At 41.4% G+C, this 23,548-nt stretch overlaps 1 protein-coding gene across 6 annotated transcripts in view; it reads left to right on the top strand.

The window, feature by feature from the left end:
* Positions 3,581–23,548, top strand: part of RAPGEF6 (Rap guanine nucleotide exchange factor 6) — a 219,080-nt gene continuing 199,112 nt past the window's right edge. For all 6 annotated transcript variants that reach the window (XM_005682634.3, XM_005682636.3, XM_005682632.3 and 3 more), the window contains exon 1: positions 3,581–3,876. In XM_005682634.3, coding sequence (XP_005682691.1) covers positions 3,808–3,876 — 69 coding nt within the window. In that variant the 5' untranslated portion in view covers positions 3,581–3,807. The remainder of the gene's footprint in view (positions 3,877–23,548) is intronic.

Raw genomic sequence — 23,548 nt, 5'->3', positions numbered from 1 at the left:
TTTGTTGGTCTGCTGTTGTTCTGCAAAGATGGTAATATGATTGTGTATGCATTCAGTTTTACATAATAGAGTAGTTGCTTAGCCAGACATATATCTTTTCCATAGGAGAGCAATCAAGTTCCTATCTTTCTAACAGCAAAATCTTCTCTTAATCACTTAGTCTTTAGATAGTTCTATTCATTTAGCAGATATTGATTGAATACCTGTTGTGTGCTAGACACAGATCTGGGTACCAGGAATAAGTCAGTAAATAACAAAGTTTCTCATGAAGTTTACATATTTCCTGCAGGTGGCTGAGACAGACAAAAATATTAAGCTGTCAGGTTGTGCCAAATATGACAAAAATTAAGATTGGGTAAAGAGTTAAGCTACTTTTTCTTTTTTTAAAGACTTGTTTCTGTTTCATAGCAAAGTTGTGTCTGACTCTCTTGCAACCCCATCGATTGTAGCCCGCCAGGCTCCTCTGTCCATGCAAAGTTGTGTCTGACTCTTTTGCGACCCCATGGACTGTAACCTGCCAGGCTCCTCTGTCCATGGGATTTTTCCAGGCAAGACTACTGGAGTGGGTGGCCATTTCCTTCTCAAGGGAATCTTTTGAATCCACGGATTGAACCTTCCACCTCCTGCATTGGCAGGCGCATTCCTTACTACTGAGACACCAGGGAAGCAATATTTAACCATCTTTAAAGATTTAAGCACCTAGAATTTAAGAACCATTATTTTTTCCTTTGAGATGTATGTTAATACTGGTGAATCCTGTCCTGGAGGTTGGCTTTTCTCTGAAAATAGTTACTAGAGCTCTCACTCTCGTCTCTTCACTTTTTTTTAGCATACCAAATCATAATACAGGATGGTAAAGGACAATATAGACTTTGAAAATATGCTCAAATTTAGCTGGGTGTAGTTACTATGGATATTAATAAACTGTTTTTACTGTTGCTGTCTTATCACAATAAAGTATATTAATAATTATTTTTGTAGACTTAATTCATTTTCCTTGTCAAGTACGAGATGAATAAATATACACTATTGTAACCGTCACTTAGATGAAGATTTAAGTCCTTTTCAGTAACCCAGAATCCCACCCCACCCCATCTCCACGTGCCCTATCCTGATCATAATACTCTGCCTTCTCATTTTGTGACTTCCAACCTGACTTTCATGAACATTTCCTTGCTCTTCTCTCTTAGTTTTACTTCTTTGTATGCATCCCTAAGTGGTATTCTTCAGATTTGCTTGTGTTTGAACTTTGTGTAGTGATACTCCATATTTTGCTTTTTTTTTTCCCTGTGAGCATTATGTTGGAGATTCATTCTTGTGCTCTGTGGCTGGTATTCCATTGAAGGAATATACAACAACTTACCCATTCTATAGTTGATGGACAAGTGGATTATTCAGATTTTTGGCTAATACGAACAGTGACCGTTTCTGTTCATCTTTTCTGAGTGTTCTTTAGGACAAACATCAAGGAGTGGGCTTGCTGTCAAAGGGTATGTTAAATTTCAGCTTTACTAGATAACTTCTTTTTTCTAAGTGGTTTCCCAATATACGCTTAACTGGCAGTTTGTGTGAGTTCCTGTTGCTCCACATCTTCATGAATACTTAAATGTGTTTCTGAATAGTTCTGGTGAAAAAAAACAGCAGATGGAAAAAACCCTATCCAGTTCTTCAAATTTGAATTTATGCTTTAGAGAAATCATTTCTTAGAGGTAAAAGAAATAATAGGAGTGCTTGGATTGTGCAGATTGTTCACGTAAATTATTTCATGTATGTAGAAAGAAAGTTAAGTCACTCAGTCATGTCCAACTCGGCAACCCCATGGACTGTAGCCTACCAGGTTCCTTTGCCCATGGGATTTTCTAGGCAAGAATACTGGAATGGGTTGCCATTTCCTTTTTGAGGCGATCTTCCCAACCCAGGGACTGAACCCCGGTCTCCCTCGTTGTAGTTAGATGCTTTACCGTCTGAGCCACCAGGGAACTCTATGTATGAAATCCTCAGAAAATTCCAAAGTAAAAGTTCTTTTACTAGTCCCATTTTACAGATAAGAAAACTGAAGTTCAGAAATAACCAAGTTATTTAACTAGAAACGGCCTATTAAAGACACAAATATAAATGTTTGCCCTTATAAGTCCAAGCTCATGGTTGTCATACTTTTAATTCCTTTTCCCTGTTTTCAAAATAACTGATGTGGCTTTGGAAACATGCTTGAAAAATGGGGTAACTTTTGTGATCTTAGTAAGATTTTTGAGAGAATAAACACACACAAGAATGACGAAAGTGGGTTATTGCAGTTATTTGTGACCAACTGAAAATTTTGAGTGGCTGAGCCGTAACTTCCGTGATAAAGTTTTTGCCTTCTACTCAAAAAAGAAATTATGTTGTAAACTTCAACTATTATTATGTTGTAAACTTCCAAGTTTGGGCAAGCTGAATGATCAACGGAAAACAAAGCCCCTTACCGTCATCCATCATTACTGGATCCCGAAATGGTGAATGTTGCAGCCTGAACTCTTTTCCCTTTTGTTACGCTAAAATTTTCTTACCATGTCATTAAAAAATTAATGGGAACAACGTCATAATCTTATATCAGAGTTACTTAGTGAACCATAAGTACTGTTTAAAAAAAAAGCCATATTCAGTGGAAAGGACATGATTATGACACTCCAAGGAAAACTGTGTGACTTAGTGCGGCCCATCTGTGCGCTGAGATAGGATTGTTGGAAGGATGGATTCTGGACTTCTGTCAGTGACGTTCCAGTGGAAACAGCCTCTACAGATGTCTGGCTGCCCTGGAGAAAAGATGTTTTTCTTACCAAGGTACTAGCTAATAAATGTTCATTTGCATTATTCGGCCTGTTGGTAAACAGACTAGTGTACAAAATGTAAAAAACGCACACTCCTGAGAAGGGGTTGAACGGAGGGAGGGCTGGCTTCAGCATTGGTTATGTGAACTTAGTCCAGACTGACTTCGCCAACCAGCGCTTAGTTCTGAGCTGGCTGCAGACTCGGCGACTGCCCACTCCTGCTCAAGGCCACGAAGCTTCTATTTCTCTGCGCTGATGTCAGGGCGTCCGTCTTAGGGTAGGTTCTTGGCGGGCCCCTTCCACAAGAGACTCGTTTTATTAGAAGACAGGGAGGGAAGACAGGGTAGGAACTTCCTCGTTTGCTGAATGGCAGCTTCGACTTCCGCACATTCTCCAGAGGAGCGGTGTCGGAGCTGCAGAACTGGAAGTCGGCCCGGAGCCTGGCCACGCCCTGAACTTCCGGATTTTGACACAAACAACTCTCCACCCAGGACGCCTACCCCACGGTTTGATCCTCCACACACTATTTTCTCTCAGTCGGTCACAACCCGTTTCCGGCCCCGCCACCGGAAGCTGGAGCGGCTGAAACCGCCACTCCGAGGCAGATGCAGTGACAGGTTCAAGTGAAGTCTCGCGACGTTTCCTCAACTCTCACTTAGAAGCTTTGGGAGCGGCTTCGGGGCACCGCCCCAGTTTTTACGTCACCGCGGAGTCACGCCTTTAGGCGTTCGTTTGCGCGCTTGCGCGTGCTGCGCACGCGCATTCGCCTTCCCTCCGCCCCCGCGCGGGCTTCCCTCTGGCCAGTCGCGCGTGGGCTGAGGCCGTGGGCGGGCGTTGCGAAGGTTTGTTTGCCAAAGCTAGGTCCCCGGCGCAGTTCGGAGTTCCCTTCTTCAGGGGAGTTGCGCGGGGGAGGGTGTAGCCCCCCGCTACCTAGGGTAAATGGCCTGTCGCATGGGCTGCTAAGGGCAGGCTGCGGAGCACGGGGGCCGGGGCCGCGACCATGAACTCACCTGTGGACCCTGGCGCTAGGCAGGCGCTGAAGAAGAAGCCGCCAGAGCGGACGCCCGAGGTAAGGCCAGCTGACCCGTCGAGCCTCCCGCTGTCCAACGGACGGCATCCCGCTGTCGGTCCGAAACTTGCCGCGACTGTCCCCTTGCCAGAGCCTCGCACCTGCTGCTAGGCTATCTGTTCTCTGCGTTCCCGGCCCTAAACCGGGCCCTTTACGCGGGCGGTGACGGCCGTCTTTCCTTCTCGAAAAGCTGCCTTCCCCGCACACCCGGTGACTTCCAGTGTTTTCGATAAGAAAGCCCCATTACTAAATGGTATTTTTTCAGGGTAAAATGCCGGTTCTCGGAGTGAGATTGTCCCGTAACTAGGTAGACTATAAAAAGGAGGTGGAAGTTGTAAGTGAAATGTAACTGCCGTGTCATTAACAATAACAACGAGAAAAGCCAAAAACCTCTGTTAAGGTTACTTAAAATTTAATAATTTCTCTTAAAGTTACCGTATAGGCGCTTTAAATACTGTTCGGTTGCCTGAACGATGAAGTTTTCAACATCAGTTTAAAACTTTGCGTCCAGTTCAGGTGATGAACTCTAGTGGAGAATTCTGCGTATTTAAAGATCAGTTCAGGAGGTAATTTTTCAGACTGTGTCATTGGCAAATTTTACAGTATTTTGTGCTTGGATCCAAAACCTGCTGTATTGAATTAGTAGTAATGGCATCAGCTTCAATGGTTTTCATTTGACCTGCAGGCTAGTTTTCAGGCAAATAACTAAAACCTGTTAACCTTGCCGGTCGGTGTAGAGTGCTTAGGGGGCGGAGTGAGGTTTTCCTTGATTTGGAGAAATTTCCATAATAAGTGCTATGTTTCTTAAACCAAAAGGCAAAAACAATGTTGTGAATTATTGTTGGATTGTCTTGTGTGTAATTGAAATAAATGAAAGAAAGTGCTTTAGGTTAGTTCTTCCGAATTCACTTTTGTGTTTTTCAGGTTTATAATGTTTTGCATAGTAGATTTCAGTAATTTGGACTGACCTTTTGTGACTTGACAGTCAAGCTGTAATTTTAGCTGATGGATCAGACTTTGTTGTTGGAGATCCTGATCTTTGCATAGAAACAAAGCAAATTCTACCACTTGCCACAGCCCTCTTTTCAAGACTTGAATTTGTAATTCTAGGTGTCTTAGTTTCCCTGATGATTCTTGAGGTCATTGTGAGTTAATTGAAAGCGTTCATTTTGAACAGGTGAACCTACCATAGTCTCTATATCATTAGAAAGTATCAAGCAGCTTCAGCTGCATGCAACAAATTCTGGTAAATTTTCTTTTCCTTTTTATTCTGTTAAAAATATTTTCTGATTTTCCTTTTTATGGCTTCTTAGATAATACCCGTCATTTAAAAGTGGACATTTGATTTTCCAATGCGTGAAGTTTCTAAAGTATCTGTGTTAGTAATACTTTCTTCTGTCTTCTCATTCACCCTCTGACTTTTTTGAGGCTTTCAGTGGCTCAGTCAGATCTCTTTCGGTAACTGTCACATTGCACTTGAAAATAAATGGGTTATTTTTCACATACATTCTGATACCTAACATAATTCCACAGTGATAAGAGAGCATGTTAATGGGAAAATCCTAATTCTCTTTATTAACAAAATTACCTAGTTTGCTTATTTTTGAGCCTTAGGAAGTTTTCTGAACCGTTCACAAAGTTATGTTGGCTAGTGTTTGCTGTGTTAAGTACTTCATCTTGTTTTACTGGAACAGCAGCATTGTTTAAGGGAATGAATGCTGAAACAGCTGCCCACAGTACCCAGACTGGAGCTCTGACATCTAGCAGCATATAACACGTTAACTTCTTGATTCATTGGCAGTGCTTTTTAAACTATCTTTATTTATTTATGGCCATACCAGGTGACTTGTGGGATCTTAGTTCCCCGACCAGGGATTGAACTCTGGCCCTTAGCAGGGAAAGTGTAGAGTCCTAAGGGAAGTTTCATCTTTGGCAGTGCTTTTGATTGAGTGTAGAATTTGTTTGGGGGTGGGGCACAGAAGTATCAATAAAGAAGTGATAAATTGAATTCTAGTGATGATTTATTTGTGGTAAATAATTTGATGAAATTCTCACAAGATCATTTCTGCTTTCAGAAGTTCCTTATTCTTTTTAGTGGACTGTTAAGCATCTGTTATAAATATATTCAGTTATTGAAAGCTTACCAATTCAAGGCATTATTTTGTGTACTAGGGTGTATCAGTGAACTAAACAGGCCTACCCTGCTGGAGTTTTTATTAATATTCTAACTGAAGAGGGAGGGAGATGGACAGATAAATACAGGAAACAAGTATGCTACATAATACATTAGCTGATAATTGCAAATTTTAAAAAGATCAGTATAAAGGAATTGGAAGAAATGGACAAGGACTGGGTGCAGTTTAAAGTAGTTGGTGTCTTGATTGAGATGAATTTTTATTAAAGCTTTGATTCATGTGATAGAATTAGCCATAGGAATATATTGGGAAATAGCTTTCCAAGTAGAATAGTCATTGCAAAGGTCCTTAGATGAGAGAGTGTTTGGTGCATTCAAGGAATAGCAGGGAGCTCTGAGCGACTAGTGCAGAGTGGTAAGAGATGAAGTCAGAGAGGCAATGCTGATGTAAGATGGAGCTTATCATGCAGGACTCTTAATTGTATATTTTTGACTTTTATTTTGAATGAAAAAGAGTTCTGTTTTCCACCAAAATGTTTTGAAGCAGAGGAGCAATGTAATCCTACTTTTTAACGCATCCCTTGGCTGCTTGCTGGGTTGGGAATAGATTGTGGGAGCAAGGATAGAAAGAAACAGGAACATCAGTTAGAGGTTATCACATTAAAGTAGGGAAGAGATGATCATAGCTCAGACTAAAGGATAATAATGCTGGTGGTGGTGGTGGTGCTGCTGCTGCTGCTAAGTTGCTTCAGTCGTGTCCGACTCTGTGCGACCCCACAGACAGCAGCCCACCAGGCTCCTCCATCCCTGGGATTCTCCAGGCAAGAACACTGGAGTGGGTTGCCATTTCCTTCTCCAGTGCAGGAAAGTGAAAAGTCAAAGCTCAGTCGTGTCTGACTCTTAGCGACCCCATGGACTGCAGCCTACCAGGCTCCTCTGTCCATGGGATTTTCCAGGCAGGAGTACTGGAGTGGGTCGCCAGCAGTTGTCAATTATGGAAATATTTTGAAGGTTTAGCAGACATGATTGTTAATGGATTAGATTTGTGCTTTGAGGGAAAGGAAAGCCATCAAGCATGATTTCAAAGTTTTTAGCCAGAATAACTGGAGTGTTGGAGTTAACAATCAAAGAGTTTGAGCTGTGTCAAAGAGCCCGGGAATGCTGCAGGATGAGTAGTGTGGGGAATGGGAATGGATCAGAAATTGAGTCACACAAACATGTCACATTTGAACTGTCTGTTAGAAATGTTGAGTAAGGAGTCACATATACAATTTATAATTATTTCTAAAGAGAAGGCTGGGCTGCAGATAGAAGCTTTATAGTTATTAGCTTAAGGATAATGTTTAAAGTCATGAGACTAGATGAAATTCCCAAAGTGGTGAGCATACATGGGAATAGAAGAGGACCAAAGACAGTGCCTGGGAGAAGAGCAGAGGCCAGCGAAGGAGAGTGCGTGGGAGCCAGCAGTGCAGCCGAAGGAAAGCCAGGCTTGAGGGGTGATGTCCTGGGAGCTAAGTCAAGAGAGTGTATAATAGAAGGGGTGAAATGCGTTCATTCAGCTTACTTTTCCTTGAATACCTACTGGGTACAAAGCATTATGAAAAGTATACAAATAGATACTGTAAGAATCTGTGTCTTACAATCTTGTAATCAGATGTTTGCATCATGTAATTAATGAATAAAGAATTCTTCTGTTTCTGGGCAAAATTAATGGTTCCTTTATTTTGAGCCATCTGTTGTCCTTACATGAAACTATCAACTCAAGCATAATCCTAGTGAGCCAGACGCTGAGAATGGAAAGTTTTGTGAAGAATGCCATTTAGAACTGTGTTCTAAAGCAGTTTTTACTTTTCTGGCCAGTTATCCTACTTTGTAGATTCAACTTCCATAGCACATTGGCTTTCTTGAGCTAGTCCTCTGATTTCCTTTTTCACTTTACAAAGTGTTTTTGTTTTTTTTAATGGAAAATTTTAGGCTTAACTACTCTGTGGGAAGCTAAGTGCTCTGAAGCAATGAAAGCTGTTAAGGTACTCATTTTGAGTCCTTATACCAAAATTAAAGACACCACAGTCAAAATTGAGACCTGAGTTTGCGTTTCTCTCAACTCAGTTCATATTCAATGCCATTCTTTTTCTGTAGTATTTCTTTTCTACCTCAGAGTGAGCACAATATTTCTCTTATATTTCCATCTCTAACTGCTTAATACCACGCTTTGCACATATTAAACAATCAATATGTTAAACAGAACAAAATTTAGAATTAATTTTGTAAAGACCTCATTTTAAAAGATAATACTTTCTGTTCATTAGAACTGCTGATTTTGTACACCTGGGTGGTCTCACTCAGCAGTGTGACTTCTGTTAGTTTTTAATAGGTTGAGTCTGTCACATAAGTCTGTCGCATCTTACCACCTTTCATGTGCTTCAGATTCATTATATAACTACTAAATTGTCCTCCAGGTTCTTAAGCCATTTGTCTGAAATAGAAACCATCATCATTCTTACTCTTTAATATTCTCCTGCTGACTGCCTCAGTTTCTCAGTTCAGAATTAGCGTCTTTACTCAGTTTTCCCTGCTGTCCTCTTCTCTATATCTAACTGATCACTAAACCTTATTGATTTTACATCTTGAGTCTCTCTCTACTTCCTGTCCAGCTCAACTACCCTAGTTCACACTTTTATCATTTCACCCCTGAATTTTTGAGTCATTTTACTTATTGTTATATTTGGTTAGAGTGATCTTTCTAATACTGAGATCTGATCATCTTCTATTCTTGCTCAGAATTATTTCCCATTGCCTAGATAGGTTAGCAGTATAAATTGTCATCCAAATTATTTTTGAGAATTAGAAGAGGTGGATTACTACGTACACCCGGAAAACAGATTAAAGAAGTCATTTGTCTCCAGCAAACTGAGATGTTTGGTTACCGCATGCAGATGATAACATTAATTTATCCATTCAGTAAGCAGATATGTTAGAATACTAAAAGCCAAGGTTGTAGGGAGAAATTGGACATGGTCCCTATTCTTCAATGATTTAGGAGACAGTCAAGACATTAGTAAAACGTTAAGATTACTGGTAACGAAGATGTGAATAGGGCACTTTACAGCTGCAAGTGAGAAAAGGAAAGGCTCTGTGGAGGACCTTTAAAGTAAATCCATAGTATCACGAATAGCTTTCTTGATGATATCCAGAAGGGAGGTCATTCCAGGCAGAGGGCAGCAGGAGCAAAGGCACTAATGGTGACAAGCCAGGTGCATTTGTAGAACAAGTAGCCAGTCTGTGAGCATGCATTCCCAGTGGGGATGATGGCGTTCCCAGTGGGACAAAAATTGGGTCCTTTAGGGGAATGGAAAATGAAAAAAAACTTAGATCTATGGTTTGTGTAGTAATATCACAGGAAGCTCATCGTTACTGGACAGTGTCTTATTCCTTAATGTTTAATTGGAGATGGGGTGGCGATTAAGAAAAATACTCTTTGGAGAGAAGTGATAATGAAGAAAGGTCGCAAAACACTGGACTAGTGTATGGTGGTTTGTGTGTATAAGGAGACAGTGTGTGGTGTTGGATGTTAAATGTTGAAGCTGCATATAATGGCAGGGTTGGATCATTTCAGGGATTTGGACTGGATGTTGTAAATAAAGGAGAACTGTTGGAGGCTTGAACAGCTATTTAGCCCAGAAATAGGGTCACTTTTACAAAGATTACTCTGTGGGCATTGTTGAAGGTGTAGGTGAAGCCAGGGGATGGGTAAAGAAGCGGTACAGGCTGGCTACACTAGAGGCAGGTGGTTTTCAGTAGGATGAACAAACAACATTTTGTCTGCACCAGAGTATTTTTCAGTGTGAAAGGCAAGACTGTTAATGATTATATCAGGATAACTGGGAAATCAGGAGATACGGATCTAGTTATAGGAAACAAATGCAATAGTTTAGGAGTGAAATAAGGTAGCAGAATATGAGATAGTGGAATAGTGAAGTAGAGTTGTCTCAACATGGTCATTGATTGAAATGCGAGTTTGTACATCCCGCCAGACTTTTTTTTTTAGTCTTTGAAATTGACTATAACACACATGGGGGCTTCCCTGGTGGCTCAGTGGTAAAGAATCTGCCTGCCAATGCAGGAGACACGGGGTTAGTCCTTGCATTGGAAAGATTCCCTGGAGAAAGAAATGGCAGCTCACTCCATTGTTCTTGAGTGGGAAATCCCATGGAGAAAGGAACTTGGCTGGCTACAGTCCTTGGGTTCACAAAATCAGACATGGCTTAGCAACTAAACAACAACGTAATACACATACGGTAAATTCCACATGCTTTCAAGTGTATAGCCAGCCTAATTTTCACAAATATATTTAGGTACCTTCCAAATCATTATTATAGAGTATTAGCAGCCCTCCAGAAACTCCCCCTTTGCCTCTCCCACTCAGTACCTTTTCCCAAAGGAAACTGTTCTAATATCTTTCGCCATGAAAGATGTTTTTGCATTCATTTGAGTGGGATCATACAGTGTGTATTCTTTCAATAAAAGAGAACTAGGAAACTATCTTGCTTCTTTGCATTTTAATCTCTGGGCTGGACTTTGAACCTCCTATCTTGGCTTTTCTTGATCTTCGTCTGCTTATCCTTTATACCTTGACTCACCTGACCCTTTTTGGAATGGCCACCTCATTCTTTCCAACCCTACTCTTGTGGCAACTGCCTCAAACTTCAGATGCTGCACTTCAGGCCAGGAGACACTCTGTCTTTATGTTCTTTTAAGTGTCCACAGTAGCTCTGGGGCAAATGTGGCAAACTTTTCTGTCTTTTGCTTGTTGGGACAGACTTGGATTGGGTCTGTTCAGAGCAAAGCAGAAGTTCAGATAATTTCTTAGTTTCTCGTTTGGGTAACTGTGAATAATAGCACATTATTAAAAGGCAGAATTAGGGTCGGAAGAGAATTCAGTTTTAGAGAAGGTTTGAGGCTCCCTGCAGGGGACACAGAGATGTTCAGAAAGCATTTGGAGCTTCAGATCAAACTAGCTAATGGTCTGAGTTGGTCTGAGAGTCTACAGCTTATGGGTCATAGGTGAAGTCAGCTGAGAAAAGGAGGACAGACTCTGAGTGCTCTGATATTAAAGGGATGAGGGAAGGAAAAGAAAACTGCCAGACAATGAAAAGAAGGTGTTTATAGAGGTGGGAGAAGAACTTACAGGAAGACATTTCATAAAGAAATCCCTAATTATTAACATCAGGTATTATAGAGAGTTCAAGAAAGGTGAAGATTCCTATATTCTTCAGGTTGCTTCCATCAGAATGCTTTCAGTGGACTGAATACAGAGCCTGACTGCGGTGGATTAGAGAATAAGACCCAAGAAAGTGAAGGCTGCAAGTTCATGAATTTGGCTCTGATGGGAATGGGAAAGATGTAGAGTCCTCCGTTATCTTCTGCCTTGCACTCCAGCCTTATCATCCCACACCCCCAGACACACGGCTTTCTTTTTTTTTTTGGAGTTACTTGAGTTTATTTATTTTTAATTGAAGGATAATTGCTTTACAGTATTGTGTTAGTTTCTGGCATACGTCAACATGAATCAGCTATAGGCATATACACGTGTCTGCTCCCTATTGAAGCTCTCTCACCTCCCACCCCATCCCACCCCTCTAGGTAGTCACAGAGCACCATGTTTGAGCTCCCTTCATCATATAGCAAATTCCCACCAGCTCCAGCTATCTGTTTCACATATGGTAATGTGTATGTTTCAGTGCTAATTTCTTTATTGGGCACACCCTCTCCTTCTCCTACTGTGTCCACAAGTCTGTTTTCTGTGTCTGGGTCTCCATTGCTGCCCTGCAAATAGGTTCATCAGTACTTTCTTTCTAGAGTTCATTTATGTGCATAATACGATATTTGTTTTTCTCTGACTTCCTTCACTCTGTGTAATAGTCTCTAGGTTCATCCACATCATTAGAACTGATTCAAATGCACTTGTTTTTATGGCTGAGTCATATTCCATTGTATATATGCTTCTTTACCCATTTTTCTGTAAGTGGGCATCTAGGTTGCTTCCATGACCTAGCTATTGTTAATAGTGCTACAGTGAACACTGGGGTACATATGTCTTTTTCAGTATGGTTTCTTCAGGGTATATGCTGACTAGTGGAATTCTTGGGTCATATGGTAGTTTTATTCCTAGTTTTTTAAAAGGAATTTCCATATTCTTCTCCATAGTGGCTGTACCAATTTGCATTCCCACCAACAGTGCAAGAGGGTACCCTTTTCTCCACACCCTCTCCAGCATTTATTGTTTGTAGATTTTTTTGACCATGGCCATTCAGACTGGTGTGAGGTGAAAACCTCATTGTAGTTTTGATCTGCATTTCTCTGATAATGAGTGATGTTGAGCATCTTTTCATGTTTCTTAGCCATCTGCATGTCTTCTTTGGTGAATGTCTGTTCAGGTCTTCTGCCCACTTCTGATTGGGTTCAAACCATGCATACATACACTACTGTGTAGAAAATAGATAACTAATGAGAATCTACTGTATGGTACAAGGAGCTCTACTTGGTGCTCTGTCGTGACCTTACGTATATGTAGTAGTGCGTATGTGTCAGTTTAAACGTAGTAGTGCGCGTATGTCAATTCCAGTCTCCCAGTTCATCCCACACCTGCCCTGCTCCCCTTCCTCCTGTAAGTAAGTTCTCTACATCTGTGTCTCTATTTCTGATTGGCAGATAAGTTCATTTGTACTATTTATCTAGATTCCACATGTAAGTAAAGTAAAGTAAATGTCGCTCAGTTGTGTCCGACTCTTCGTGACCCCATGGACTGCAGCCTGCCAGGCTCCTCCGTCCATGGAATTTTCCAGGCAAGAATACTGGAGTGGCTTGCCATTTCCTTCTCCAGGAGATCTTCCCAACCCAGGGATCGAACCTAGGTCTCCCGCATTGTAGGCAGACGCTTTTACCGTCTGAGCCACTGGGGAAGTCTCCACATATAAGTGATATAAAATATTTGTTTTTCTCTTTCTGACTCACTTCACTCTTTACATCAGTCTCTAGATGCAGCCACGTCCCTGCAAACAGCACTGTTTTGTCCCTTTATATGGCTGAGAAATATTTCGTTGTATATATATACTGCTAAGTTGCTTCAGTCGTGTCTGACTCTGTACGACCCCATAGATGGCAGCCCGCCAGGCTCCTCCGTCCCTGGGATTCTCCAGGCAAGAATACTGGAGTGGGTTGCCATTTATACTACATACTCTTTGTCTATTCCTCTGTTGATGGATGTTTAGGTTGCGTGCATGTCCTGCCCAATCTGAATAGTGCTGCAATGAACATTGGGGTATATGTATCTTTTTGAATTATGGTTTTCCTCAGGTATGCCCAGGAGTCGGATGGCTGGGACACACGGTAGCTCTGTTTTTAAGGAAACTTTGTACTGTTCTCTATAGTAGCTGTACTGTTTTATATTCCCACCAACAGTGTAGGAGGATTCTCTTCTCTCCACACCCTTTCCAGCATTTATTGTTTGTAGATTTTTTTATGATGACTGTTCTGACCAGTGTGAGGTGATAGCTCATTGTAGTTTAGATCAACTGAACAGAACAGAAAGCCCAGAAGTAAACCCATGCTCCTGTGGTCACCTAATCTATGACAAATGAGGCAAGAATATACAATGGAGAGAAGACTTAGTCTCTTCAGTAAGTGGTCTTGGGAAAACTGGACAGTTCAGTTCCGTCGCTCAGTCGTGTCCGACCCTTTGTGACCTCATAGACTGCAGCACACCAGGCTTCCCTGTCCATCACCAACTCCTGGAGCTTGCTCAAACTCATGCCCATCGAGGCGGTGATGCCATCCAGCCATCTCATCCTCTGTTGTCCCCTTCTCCTCCTGACTTCAGTCTTTCCCAGCATAGGGTCTTTTTCAGTGAGTCAGTTCTTCTCATCAGATGGCCTTAAGTATTGGAGCGTTAGCTTCAGCATCAGTTCCTCCAGTGAATATTCAGGACTGATTTCCTTTAGAATAGACTGGTTTGATCTCCTTGCAGTCCAAGGGACTCTTAAGAGTCTTCTCTAACACCGCAGTTTAAAAGTATCAATTCTTTGGCACTCAGCTTTCCTTACGGTCCAACTCTCACATCCACACATGACTACTGGGAAAACCATAGCTTTGAGTATATGGACCTTTGTCAGTAATGTCTCTGCTTTTTAATATGCTGTCTAGGTTTGTCATAGCTTTTCTTCCAAGGAGCAAGCGTCTTTTAATTTCACAGCTACATGTAAGAGAATGAAATTAGAACACTCCTGGGGAGGAAGATGTGAGGGAGGTTCTAAAGGGAAGGTATATATGTATACCTATGACTGTTGAGGTTAATTCTGTAAAGTAATTATCCTTCAATTAAAAAAAAATTAGAACATTCCCTAACACCATACACAAAAATAAACTCAGAATGGATTAAAGACTTAAATGTGAGTCCAGACACTACAAAGCTTAGAGGAAAACATAGGTAAAGCACTCTTTGACGTAAATCGCAGCAAGGTCTTTTTTTGACCCACTTCCTAGAGTAATGAAAATAAAAACAAAAATAAACAGTTGGGACCTAGTTAGACTTAAAAGCTTTTGCAAGCAAAGGAAACCATAAATGAGGTGAAAAGCCAACCCTCGGAATGGGGGAAAATATTTGCAAATGAGTTGACTGACAAAGGACTAATCTCCAAAATATATAAACAGCTCATGCAACTCAATTAAAAAAAAAACTCAAATGAAAAAATGGGCAGAAGGCTTAAAGAGACATATCTCCACAGAAGACACACAGATGGCCAACAAACATGAAAAGATGGTGAGCATCACTGATGATCAGAGAAATGTGAGTGTCATAACGGTATTTTTCAACCTGGGCTTCATATGTCTCTCAGCCTAGGGAATTTTTTTTTTTTTTTTAAATAATGCTGAGGCCCATCTTTCATTTCTTGAAGTAAAGTCTTCTGGAATGGAGTGTCAAGCATTGGTATTTATAGAAGTAATTCTATACTCCTTAAGTAATTATGATATATAGATAGTGGTTAGAAACATGTCCATTGTGCCATTTTCCCTGTCTCTGCTTTTATGTAGGATGGAAAAGTGTTTACAGTCATGGAATTTTGCATTTAAACATGCCTACTTCAGAGCTGGGCTATAGCACTGAGAATTTTAGTGACCTTGGAAAAGTTACCTAATTTTAATCTTTGGGGGATTGTTATGTGGACTAAATGAGATATGTAAAGTTTTGCTGCCCAGTGAACTATATAGCCCCACCAGGCTCCTCTGTCCATGGAATTCTTCAAGCAAGAATACTTGAGTGAGTAGCCATTCCCTTCTCCAGGGGATCTTCCTGACCCAGAGATCCAGCCCAGGTCACCTGTGTTTCAGCTGGATTCTTTACCTTCTGAGCCACCAGGGAAGCCCCAGAGTAGTTAACGAGGTGCCAACCATAATGAACACTCAGCAGTAGCCGTACATGCTAGTTTGCTATTTCCTTTGTCTTGAACACCATCCTCTCGCTTGACAAACGCAGACGGCTCGCTGAAATCTGATCTCCCACTCCTTCTCTGTGTCCCTTCCTGTCTCAGAGCATTTCCTGTTCTGTGTTAGGGTTGCTGGCTCGTTCACCCTGGCTGGATTGTAAGCGTCTTGAAGACAGTGACTGTATCTTTATCTCCCAGTTCCAGCATGCAATACTTGTTACGTGGTAGGTAGCCAAATATTTGTAGAGTGAATGACTCTAAAAAGGAAAAGAATCTGAACAACACTGTTTTCGTGTTTTTCTAGTAGTAATTTCTGTTGGTCTGATACTTGAAGTGCTGGGGAAAAAAGACTGAAGTTTGGCACAGAGCAAAATTTGCTGTTAATATTCTCTTATTAAGATGTAAATAATGTACAGTGACCATAAAGAAACTATGTGTTTTACCTGGCAGTTCTTCAAAGACAGTTCAGATAGAGGAACTTAAGTCATACTTTGAAAGAGGAACTACTTTTTGTATGGCTTTAAAACACATTTGCAGCTTTACCTGCAGTGCCAGTTTTACCTTTCCATGTGTTTTGAAGCATATGACTTTAAACTTTAGTTGGGCGAATACTTCATGCTCAGCTAGATGTTAATGTAATTGCCTATTTACAATCCAGAAAATCATTTTATAAAAAATCTAGCTTGTTTGTGTTGCCAAAATTTAGAGGGGGCTTGGACTGAAAGAATATAAAGTTTAGTGTTCTTATAATTATTAAATCTTTTTCATAGTTTAGAATAATGGTCTTTAAATGTACAGTTTAGGGTTTTTTTTCCTTCTGAATTGGCAAAAGAGCACCATTGTACTCAGAATTTTGAGGGAGTCACTGTGTGCATCGTTAAGGGTGGCAGAACAGAGATCTGTTGTGCTTTTCTAAAACAGCAGGTGCACATTTAGAGAGCTCCTTGGAAAGCAAGAACTTATTTATGCAACCGGGGCCCTCTGACCTTCATCTGTAAACTAAACTGTATAGAAAGGGAATACTAGACCCGGATGGGGCCTTTATTGGATAATTGCTCTTCCAAGACACCTCATATCTGTATTGGAGATCCCCAACATGAGAAAAAAGCAAAAACAATAACAAAACTCTGGCCATTCAGTAGTTTCGACACCATAAAATCTTGGTTTTGAGTGATAAGGAGCTTCCCTGAGAGAGAATTCTGCAGAGCAGTAGCAGCCAGGTGTGGTGAACTTGACTCTGACAAAGTCATATTCTTGCATGTACAGTTGTGAGCTCTGTAACATTGTAGTTGCCTTTTGGCTTTACCTTGAACTAGCTGGTGTAAACTGAGATCTGGCTTAGATAAAAACTGAAGGAGCCCCTTCGTTGTTAAGAACTTGAGGTTGCGAAGGCATGAGCAGCCCTTGTTTGATGTTCTCCGTTATTTGCCCCAAACGGAAACTTTGGCAGCTTTGACATGTAGCAGAGACCGTGGGACTTGGTGGACGGGGCACTTAGTACGTAGCAGAAGCAGCAGCACCACCTAGCAAGTATTTGTGAATGTACGTATATATGATTTCCAAAAATACTTTAGCTGATGGTTCAAGAGCTGGTGAAGTGGATTACATACAGATAAAGGAACTAAACTTGTGAGAGGTAAAATGTCTTGCTCAGGGTCACATGATTCATCATTTACTTCCTTTGTCCAGTAGTGCCCCAGTGCTTTCTCTTTATCAGTGAACTTTAGGTTACATTTTAAGCTTTGAACTTCTTTGTTTGTTTTTTATTGACAACTATACAGAGCCTAATATTTTCCTAAATAAATGCCTCTTATTTAATCTTGCCTGTATTGTATGAAGTATAATATTTTAAGGTGCCTGTGTCTATTTAAGTGTATATTTCTCAAGTTTTATGTAGAATGAAAACAGGTGTGTTTGTTACATGATTTTTTTTTAATACCGTTCTGTTTTATGACTTGTTTTCAGAAGTTGATAGTCTATTCTAGTTTGGTTTTTTAAGAGCATTCAACTAATACAAGAAGACTTTATCGTAAAGAAGAGTTCATAAGTGTCACAGGTGCCAACTGAAGTTTGGATTGCTTATGAGCTCCTCAGATGACTCTCTGAGGCAGACTTGAAAGCATACATTTTTGTAGAAGACTTCCTAATGAATGTATGTGTGATATGTATTTTTCAAGTCCCGTTTTTAAGTGCTAGGAATAAAAGATTCTTAGAGGGGGAGATAGACAAGTACACAGACAATTAAAATAGCGCCTGGTTAAGTACCATGACAGTTGCACATATCAGATGCCCAGGAGTTTGTAGGAGGGCTGTTGGGGGAGAGGAATAAAGGCTAGGCACGTGCCATTCAAACTGTTTTCGAAAGGGAACCCTGACTTGAGTGTAAATTAGAATATATAAAAGTTAGGTGAAGAAGGAACTGAATGTTTTTCCAGAAAAGGGAGCAGCATTTTCAGGGCCACAGATGAGCTTGGTATGAACATGCACATTGCCTGGGTAGCTGGAATATTGGGACAAGACTAAGTAGTAAAATAGATGAGGCTGGAGGCATGGTCAGAATTCGGAACATGAAGGACTGTGTTCTCCTTGTTAAGTTTGTATTTTCTTTTTAGAAAGATCACTCTGGGAGCGCTCTGAAGAATGGATTATAGGGTGCCAGACTAGAGGCAAGAAGGCTGTTTTCTGTTGTGAATGAAAGTTGCTCAGTCGTGTCTGACTCTCTATGACCCCATGGACTGTGGCCTGCAAGACTCCCTGGTCCATGGAATTCTCTAGGCCAGAAACTGGAGTGGATTGCCATTCTCTTCTCCAGGGGAATCTTCCCAACCCAGGGATTGAACCCAGGGATTGAACCCAGGTCTCTCGCATTGCAGGTGAATTCTTTACCGTCTGAGCCACCAGGAAAGCCCAAGAATACTGGAGTGGGTAGCCTATCCCTTCTCCCACACATCTTCCTGACCTCAGGGTCTCCTGCATTTCTGGTGGATTCTTTACCAGCTGAGCTACCAGGGAAGCCCAAACGGTGCTCACTGAGGTTGGAACTCAGGACCTTCACATTATGAGACTGAAGTGCTGCCTACTGTGCTAAGAAGGCAGATAAACATTGGATGATGTATAAACATGGACTGTAGCCCACCAGGCTCCTCTGTCCATGGAATTCTCAAGGCAAGAATACTGGAGTGGGTAGCCATTCCTTTCTCCAGGGAATTTTCCTGACCCAGGGATCAAACCTGGGTCTGCGGCACTGCAAGCAGACTCTTGTCTGAGCCACCAGGGAAGGACTCTAAATCGCTTCAGCTGAGATGGTGAACGGAGATGTTTAAAAAGTAGAATTGACAGATTGCTCACATGAGCTGTTGAAGGTGAGTATTGTCACCTAAATGAGGGAACCTAGGAGCAAGACACAGCTGGGGGATGGACAGTCAGTTTAGCTTTGGGTACATTGCATTTGAGGTGCTGCGGGGCCACCAGGAACAGTGTTCAGTGAGCAGTGGAAAGGGTAGGCTGTTTGTTCCTTCCATCCGTTTATTAGCTGATGTTCTGTTTGGAAGAACCTTTCCTACTTTACACTCTCCTCCTCCTCCTCCTCCTGAGAACTTGGGCATGATCCAGTAGTCTTTAGGACTTCCCAGGTGGCTCAGTGGTAAAGAATCTGTCTGCCAAGCAGAAGATGCGCGTTCAGTCCCTGGGTCGGGAAGATCCCCGGTGCAGGAAATGGCAACCCTCTCCAGTATTCTTGCCTGAGAAATCCCGTGGACGGAGGAGCCTGGTGGGCTACAGTCTGTAGGATTGCAAGAGTCAGACACAGCTCAGTAACTAAACAACAACAAGAAAGAGTCTTTAAGTAATACCCTACTTTCTGGCCCAAAAAGTGTTCCAGGCTTTTACTTTCCTTGCCCTACTACTAGAAATTAGCCATATATCTAGAAACAGGTACCTTTTAGTAGGAAATGGCATTTAGAATCTGTGGTGTGAGCTTCAGGTGTGGTAAGTGTTACAGCTTTTCATTGCCATTTTGCAGAATATATTTATACCTTCATGGATGATAAAACCAATGGAATGGAATTCTATCTTTAATGTATGGGCATGTTAACTTGGAGATATTGCTGCAAATCTTTCAAATAGTTTTAATAGTCTGCTGATATAATTTAACTTGTAATTTCATAATGAAACATAAAACATATGACTAATATTTGTTAACCTTTAATGTGTGTCTGTGCTACACATTTAGTAGATTTATTTTAAAAATTTATGTTTGAAAAGAAGCTGTTTACATTCCCAATTGTACAAAAAATAAATGTTAAGCAGATTATCTATTGTTATATGGTTAATAACTGATAGAGGCAGGATTTGAAACACAGCTGTCTCCAACTTTTTAGCTGCACTGTTAGCTGAAGGCAGCCTAAAAATAATCTGGAGAAGATCCTTCAGCATAACTTTTGATTATAGAACTGTAGCTGCAGAATATGTGTATCTTGAGTTTGAGTTTGTATTGGCCGTGGAGATCCATCCTGAGAGGGTTTCTGTTTTGTTCTTCAGCGCTTAGTCACTGGGCTGCATTGGGTCTTAGTTGTGGCACACAGGCTCTCTGGTTGTGTCACGCGGGATCGGTAGTTTTAGGGCATGGGCTTATTAGTTGCTTCATGGCATGTGGGATCTTAGTTCCCCAACCAGAGATTGAACCCATATTTCCCGCATTGTAAGGCAGATTCTCAACCACTGGGCCACCAGAGAATCCCCTGAGAGTTTTCTTTTTAATTGCTGAGGTAATGAGTAAAATACCTTGGTTGATGAATGATTTAGATAATTGATGTTGTATTGAATGTTGTCTGTGATCACAAGCATTTCATAGGTAAGAAATTCACTAGATTTAGACTTTGAGAAATAGAAAAATTCAGACTCGCTCTAAGCATTCCAATTTGAGTTTTCCAAGTTTAGTTTTATAAGCGTGTGTGGAACAGCTGAACTGAGATATACAGCTGTTGAGAGCAGCACACTGCTCGGTACAGCATTGAGGAAGGGGATAGAAGTCCCATAGCACTTAACTAGAAGTATGTACTTAGCAGAAGTGGAGACTGCAGCCATGAAATTAAAGACGCTTACTCCTTGGAGGGAAAGTTATGACCAACCTAGATAGCATATTAAAAAGCAGAGACATTACTTTGCCAGCAAAGGTCCATCTAGTCGAGGCTATGGTTTTTCCAGTAGTCATGTATGGATATGAGAGTTGGATGGTGAAGAAAGCTGAGCACCGAAGAATTGATGCTTTTGAACTGTGGTGTTGGAGAAGACTCTTGAGAGTCCCTTGGACTGCAAGGAGATCCAACCAGTCCATCCTAAAGGAGATCAGTCCTGGTTGTTCATTGGAAGGACTGATGTTGAGGCTGAAGCTCCAATGCTTTGGCCACCTGATGCAAAGAGCTGAATTATTGGAAAAGACCCTCATGCTGGGAAAGATTGAGGGCAGGAGGAGAAGGGGACGACAGAGGATGAGATGGTTGGATGGCATCAACTCGACGGACATGGATTTGGGTGGACTCTGGGAGTTGATGATGGACAGGGAGGCCTGGTGTGCTGCGATTCATGGGGTCACAAAGAGTCGAACAAAACTAAGCGACTGAACTTAACAGAATTATTAATTCCTCATACATACAGAGCTACAAACATGAATTGAATATGTCGTTTTACAGTGAAATTGAAAAGCCATAGAATATACCTACAGTGAATGCATTAGGTGTGGGTCGTTGAAGGGCAGCTTGTAGGATGACATTGGTCTCACCTACCTCAGCTTGTCCACCTTCACTCACTCGCATAACTGACTGGCTGAGAGGGTATTGCTGATGTGTTTTATGACGTGCTGAGTCATCACCATTTCCTCACCTTTTTGCCCAAATGGGACTAATTATTTTTATTCTCTAATCCTGAGTTGGTATTTGTTCTTCTAATTTGTGTGCACTCAGTCCTGTCTGACTCTTTGTGACCTCATGCCCCTGGATAATTTCTTCACTACTTTGTAGTTACAGAACCAGGGTCTGATGTAGGTGTTACTGATCTGGAATGTCATAAATTCCTAGTTTTCCATCTTCTTCATGATTTCCCTTTTTGAGTTTCAGTAGAGCAACTTTGAAGTGCACAATGTAAATAACATTGCTTTAAATATAGCATTTACATTTTTATTACCAAAAAATGTCTGTAAGACTTCCAGTCTGCCTCTGTCGGGGTTGTTTTGGTATCTATAATAGCTTTTATTGATCTTGGACACACCAGCAGCCTGACAAACAATGCAGTACCTTAAGCCTGTGTCAGCAATAATTGGTGCAGAAACCACAAGAAACCCCTTTCTAAGACCAACATTACACAGTCAACAACTATAAATACTTACTGTCCCATGGAGACCAAAACCCATAACCAACCACATCATATGAGAGAATTTATCAGTTTGCTATTAAAACCATCCTTTGTTCTGAAAGATGATTTTCTGTTGTTTCATAAATGCTTAGCATCTTGTGACCCTAAAACCAGGTGCTCTGGAGGGACCAGGGTTTACTAGACATCTCAGTGCTGTGTCCCTCCTCTGATAGGTTATCAGCTAGATAACCCGGAATGGCGTGTATGCGCGTGTGTTCAATTGCTGAGTCATGTCTGACTCTCTTTTGACCCCATGGACTGTAGCCTCCAGGCTCCTCTGTCCATGGTATTTTCCAGGCAGGATTACTGGAGTGGGTTGCCATTTCCTATTTCAGGGAATCCTCCCAACCCAGGGATCGAACCCATGTCTCTTGTGGCAACTCCATTGGCAGGCAGGTTCTTTACCACTGGGCCACCTGGGAATCCCCCAGAGTGGCATAAATCCTACGAATAAACCACTTGTTCTAAACTTTAATGTGTATCAGAACCACCTGTAGGTCTCATTAAACCACAGACTGCTAGTGCCTGCCCCAGAGATTCTGATTCATTAGGTATGGAAATTCCTAATTTTTGCCAAGTTCCCAAGTGATGATGATGGTGCTACTGTAAGAGTCTTTTAGGTTGTAACTTACATGCAGAAAAACCCAGTTCTGGTCAATTTAGAGAAAAGGAATTTATTGAAAGGATAGTGGGAATGCTGGAGAAATAGACGTGGAGCTGGACAGTCATGGTCCATACTCCTTACGGCATATTTGGTAAAGACATACTGCTGCTGGCATTGAACGCATGGATACCGTAGCTTGCAGTGCTGAGCAGTGCACGTGTTGGCAGAGCCTCAACCACAGTCCTGCTTCTTGGTATCACTCGATTAAAAGTCTGTGATGAGTATATCTGATGGGTAGCACTTGGGTCATATGCCTGTGCCGTAGTTTTATGGAAGCTTGGAAAGGTGGAAATCTGATGTTTGCAGTTTCCACCTCATTCATGGCTTGACTTCCTTGGTAGATATTTTTGACCATATGCATTAGAAGTTGGGCTTCCCAGGTGACACAGTGGTAAAGAATCCTCCTGCCAATGCGGGAGACCCAAGACATAGGTTTGATCCCTAGATTGGGAAGATCCCCTAGAGTAGAAAATGGCAACCCACTCCAGTATTCTTGCCTGGAAAATCCCACGGACAGAGGAACCTGATGGGCTACAGTCCATGGGATCCCGAAGAGTCGGACACGACTGTATGACCGAACACACAAACACACATTAGGACTTTACAGAGTATTCCCTAGGGACCAAATTTAGACTACCAGGTGTTTTGTAACTAAAGTTTTGTTGGAATGTACCCACCCCTACTCATTTACCTTTTTTTTTTTTTTTTTTTGGTAGTTTTTATGCTGCAAAGGCAAGGTAGGTTAGTAGTAGTGACAAAAACCCTATGGCCCAGAAAACTTAGAATGTTTACCATCTGACCCTTTATAGAAAAAGTTTGCTAACTCCTGATAGGAATAATCCTAATACTTCTCTGCAAATCCTTGCGGTCACCATTTACAGATGCCATTGGAGAACAGAATGTAAAGTGACCAAATTGTTGAAGAGAAGATTGGAGACAAATAAAGGGTGAACTTTTAGATATTTGAAGAAGGACTTGCAGAAT

The sequence above is a fragment of the Capra hircus genome, chromosome 7 (genome assembly GCF_001704415.2).
Source record: "Capra hircus breed San Clemente chromosome 7, ASM170441v1, whole genome shotgun sequence".
NCBI lineage: Eukaryota > Metazoa > Chordata > Mammalia > Artiodactyla > Bovidae > Capra > Capra hircus.
Note: the sequence above shows the minus strand (reverse complement) of the source record. Positions and strands in the feature narration are given on the sequence as shown.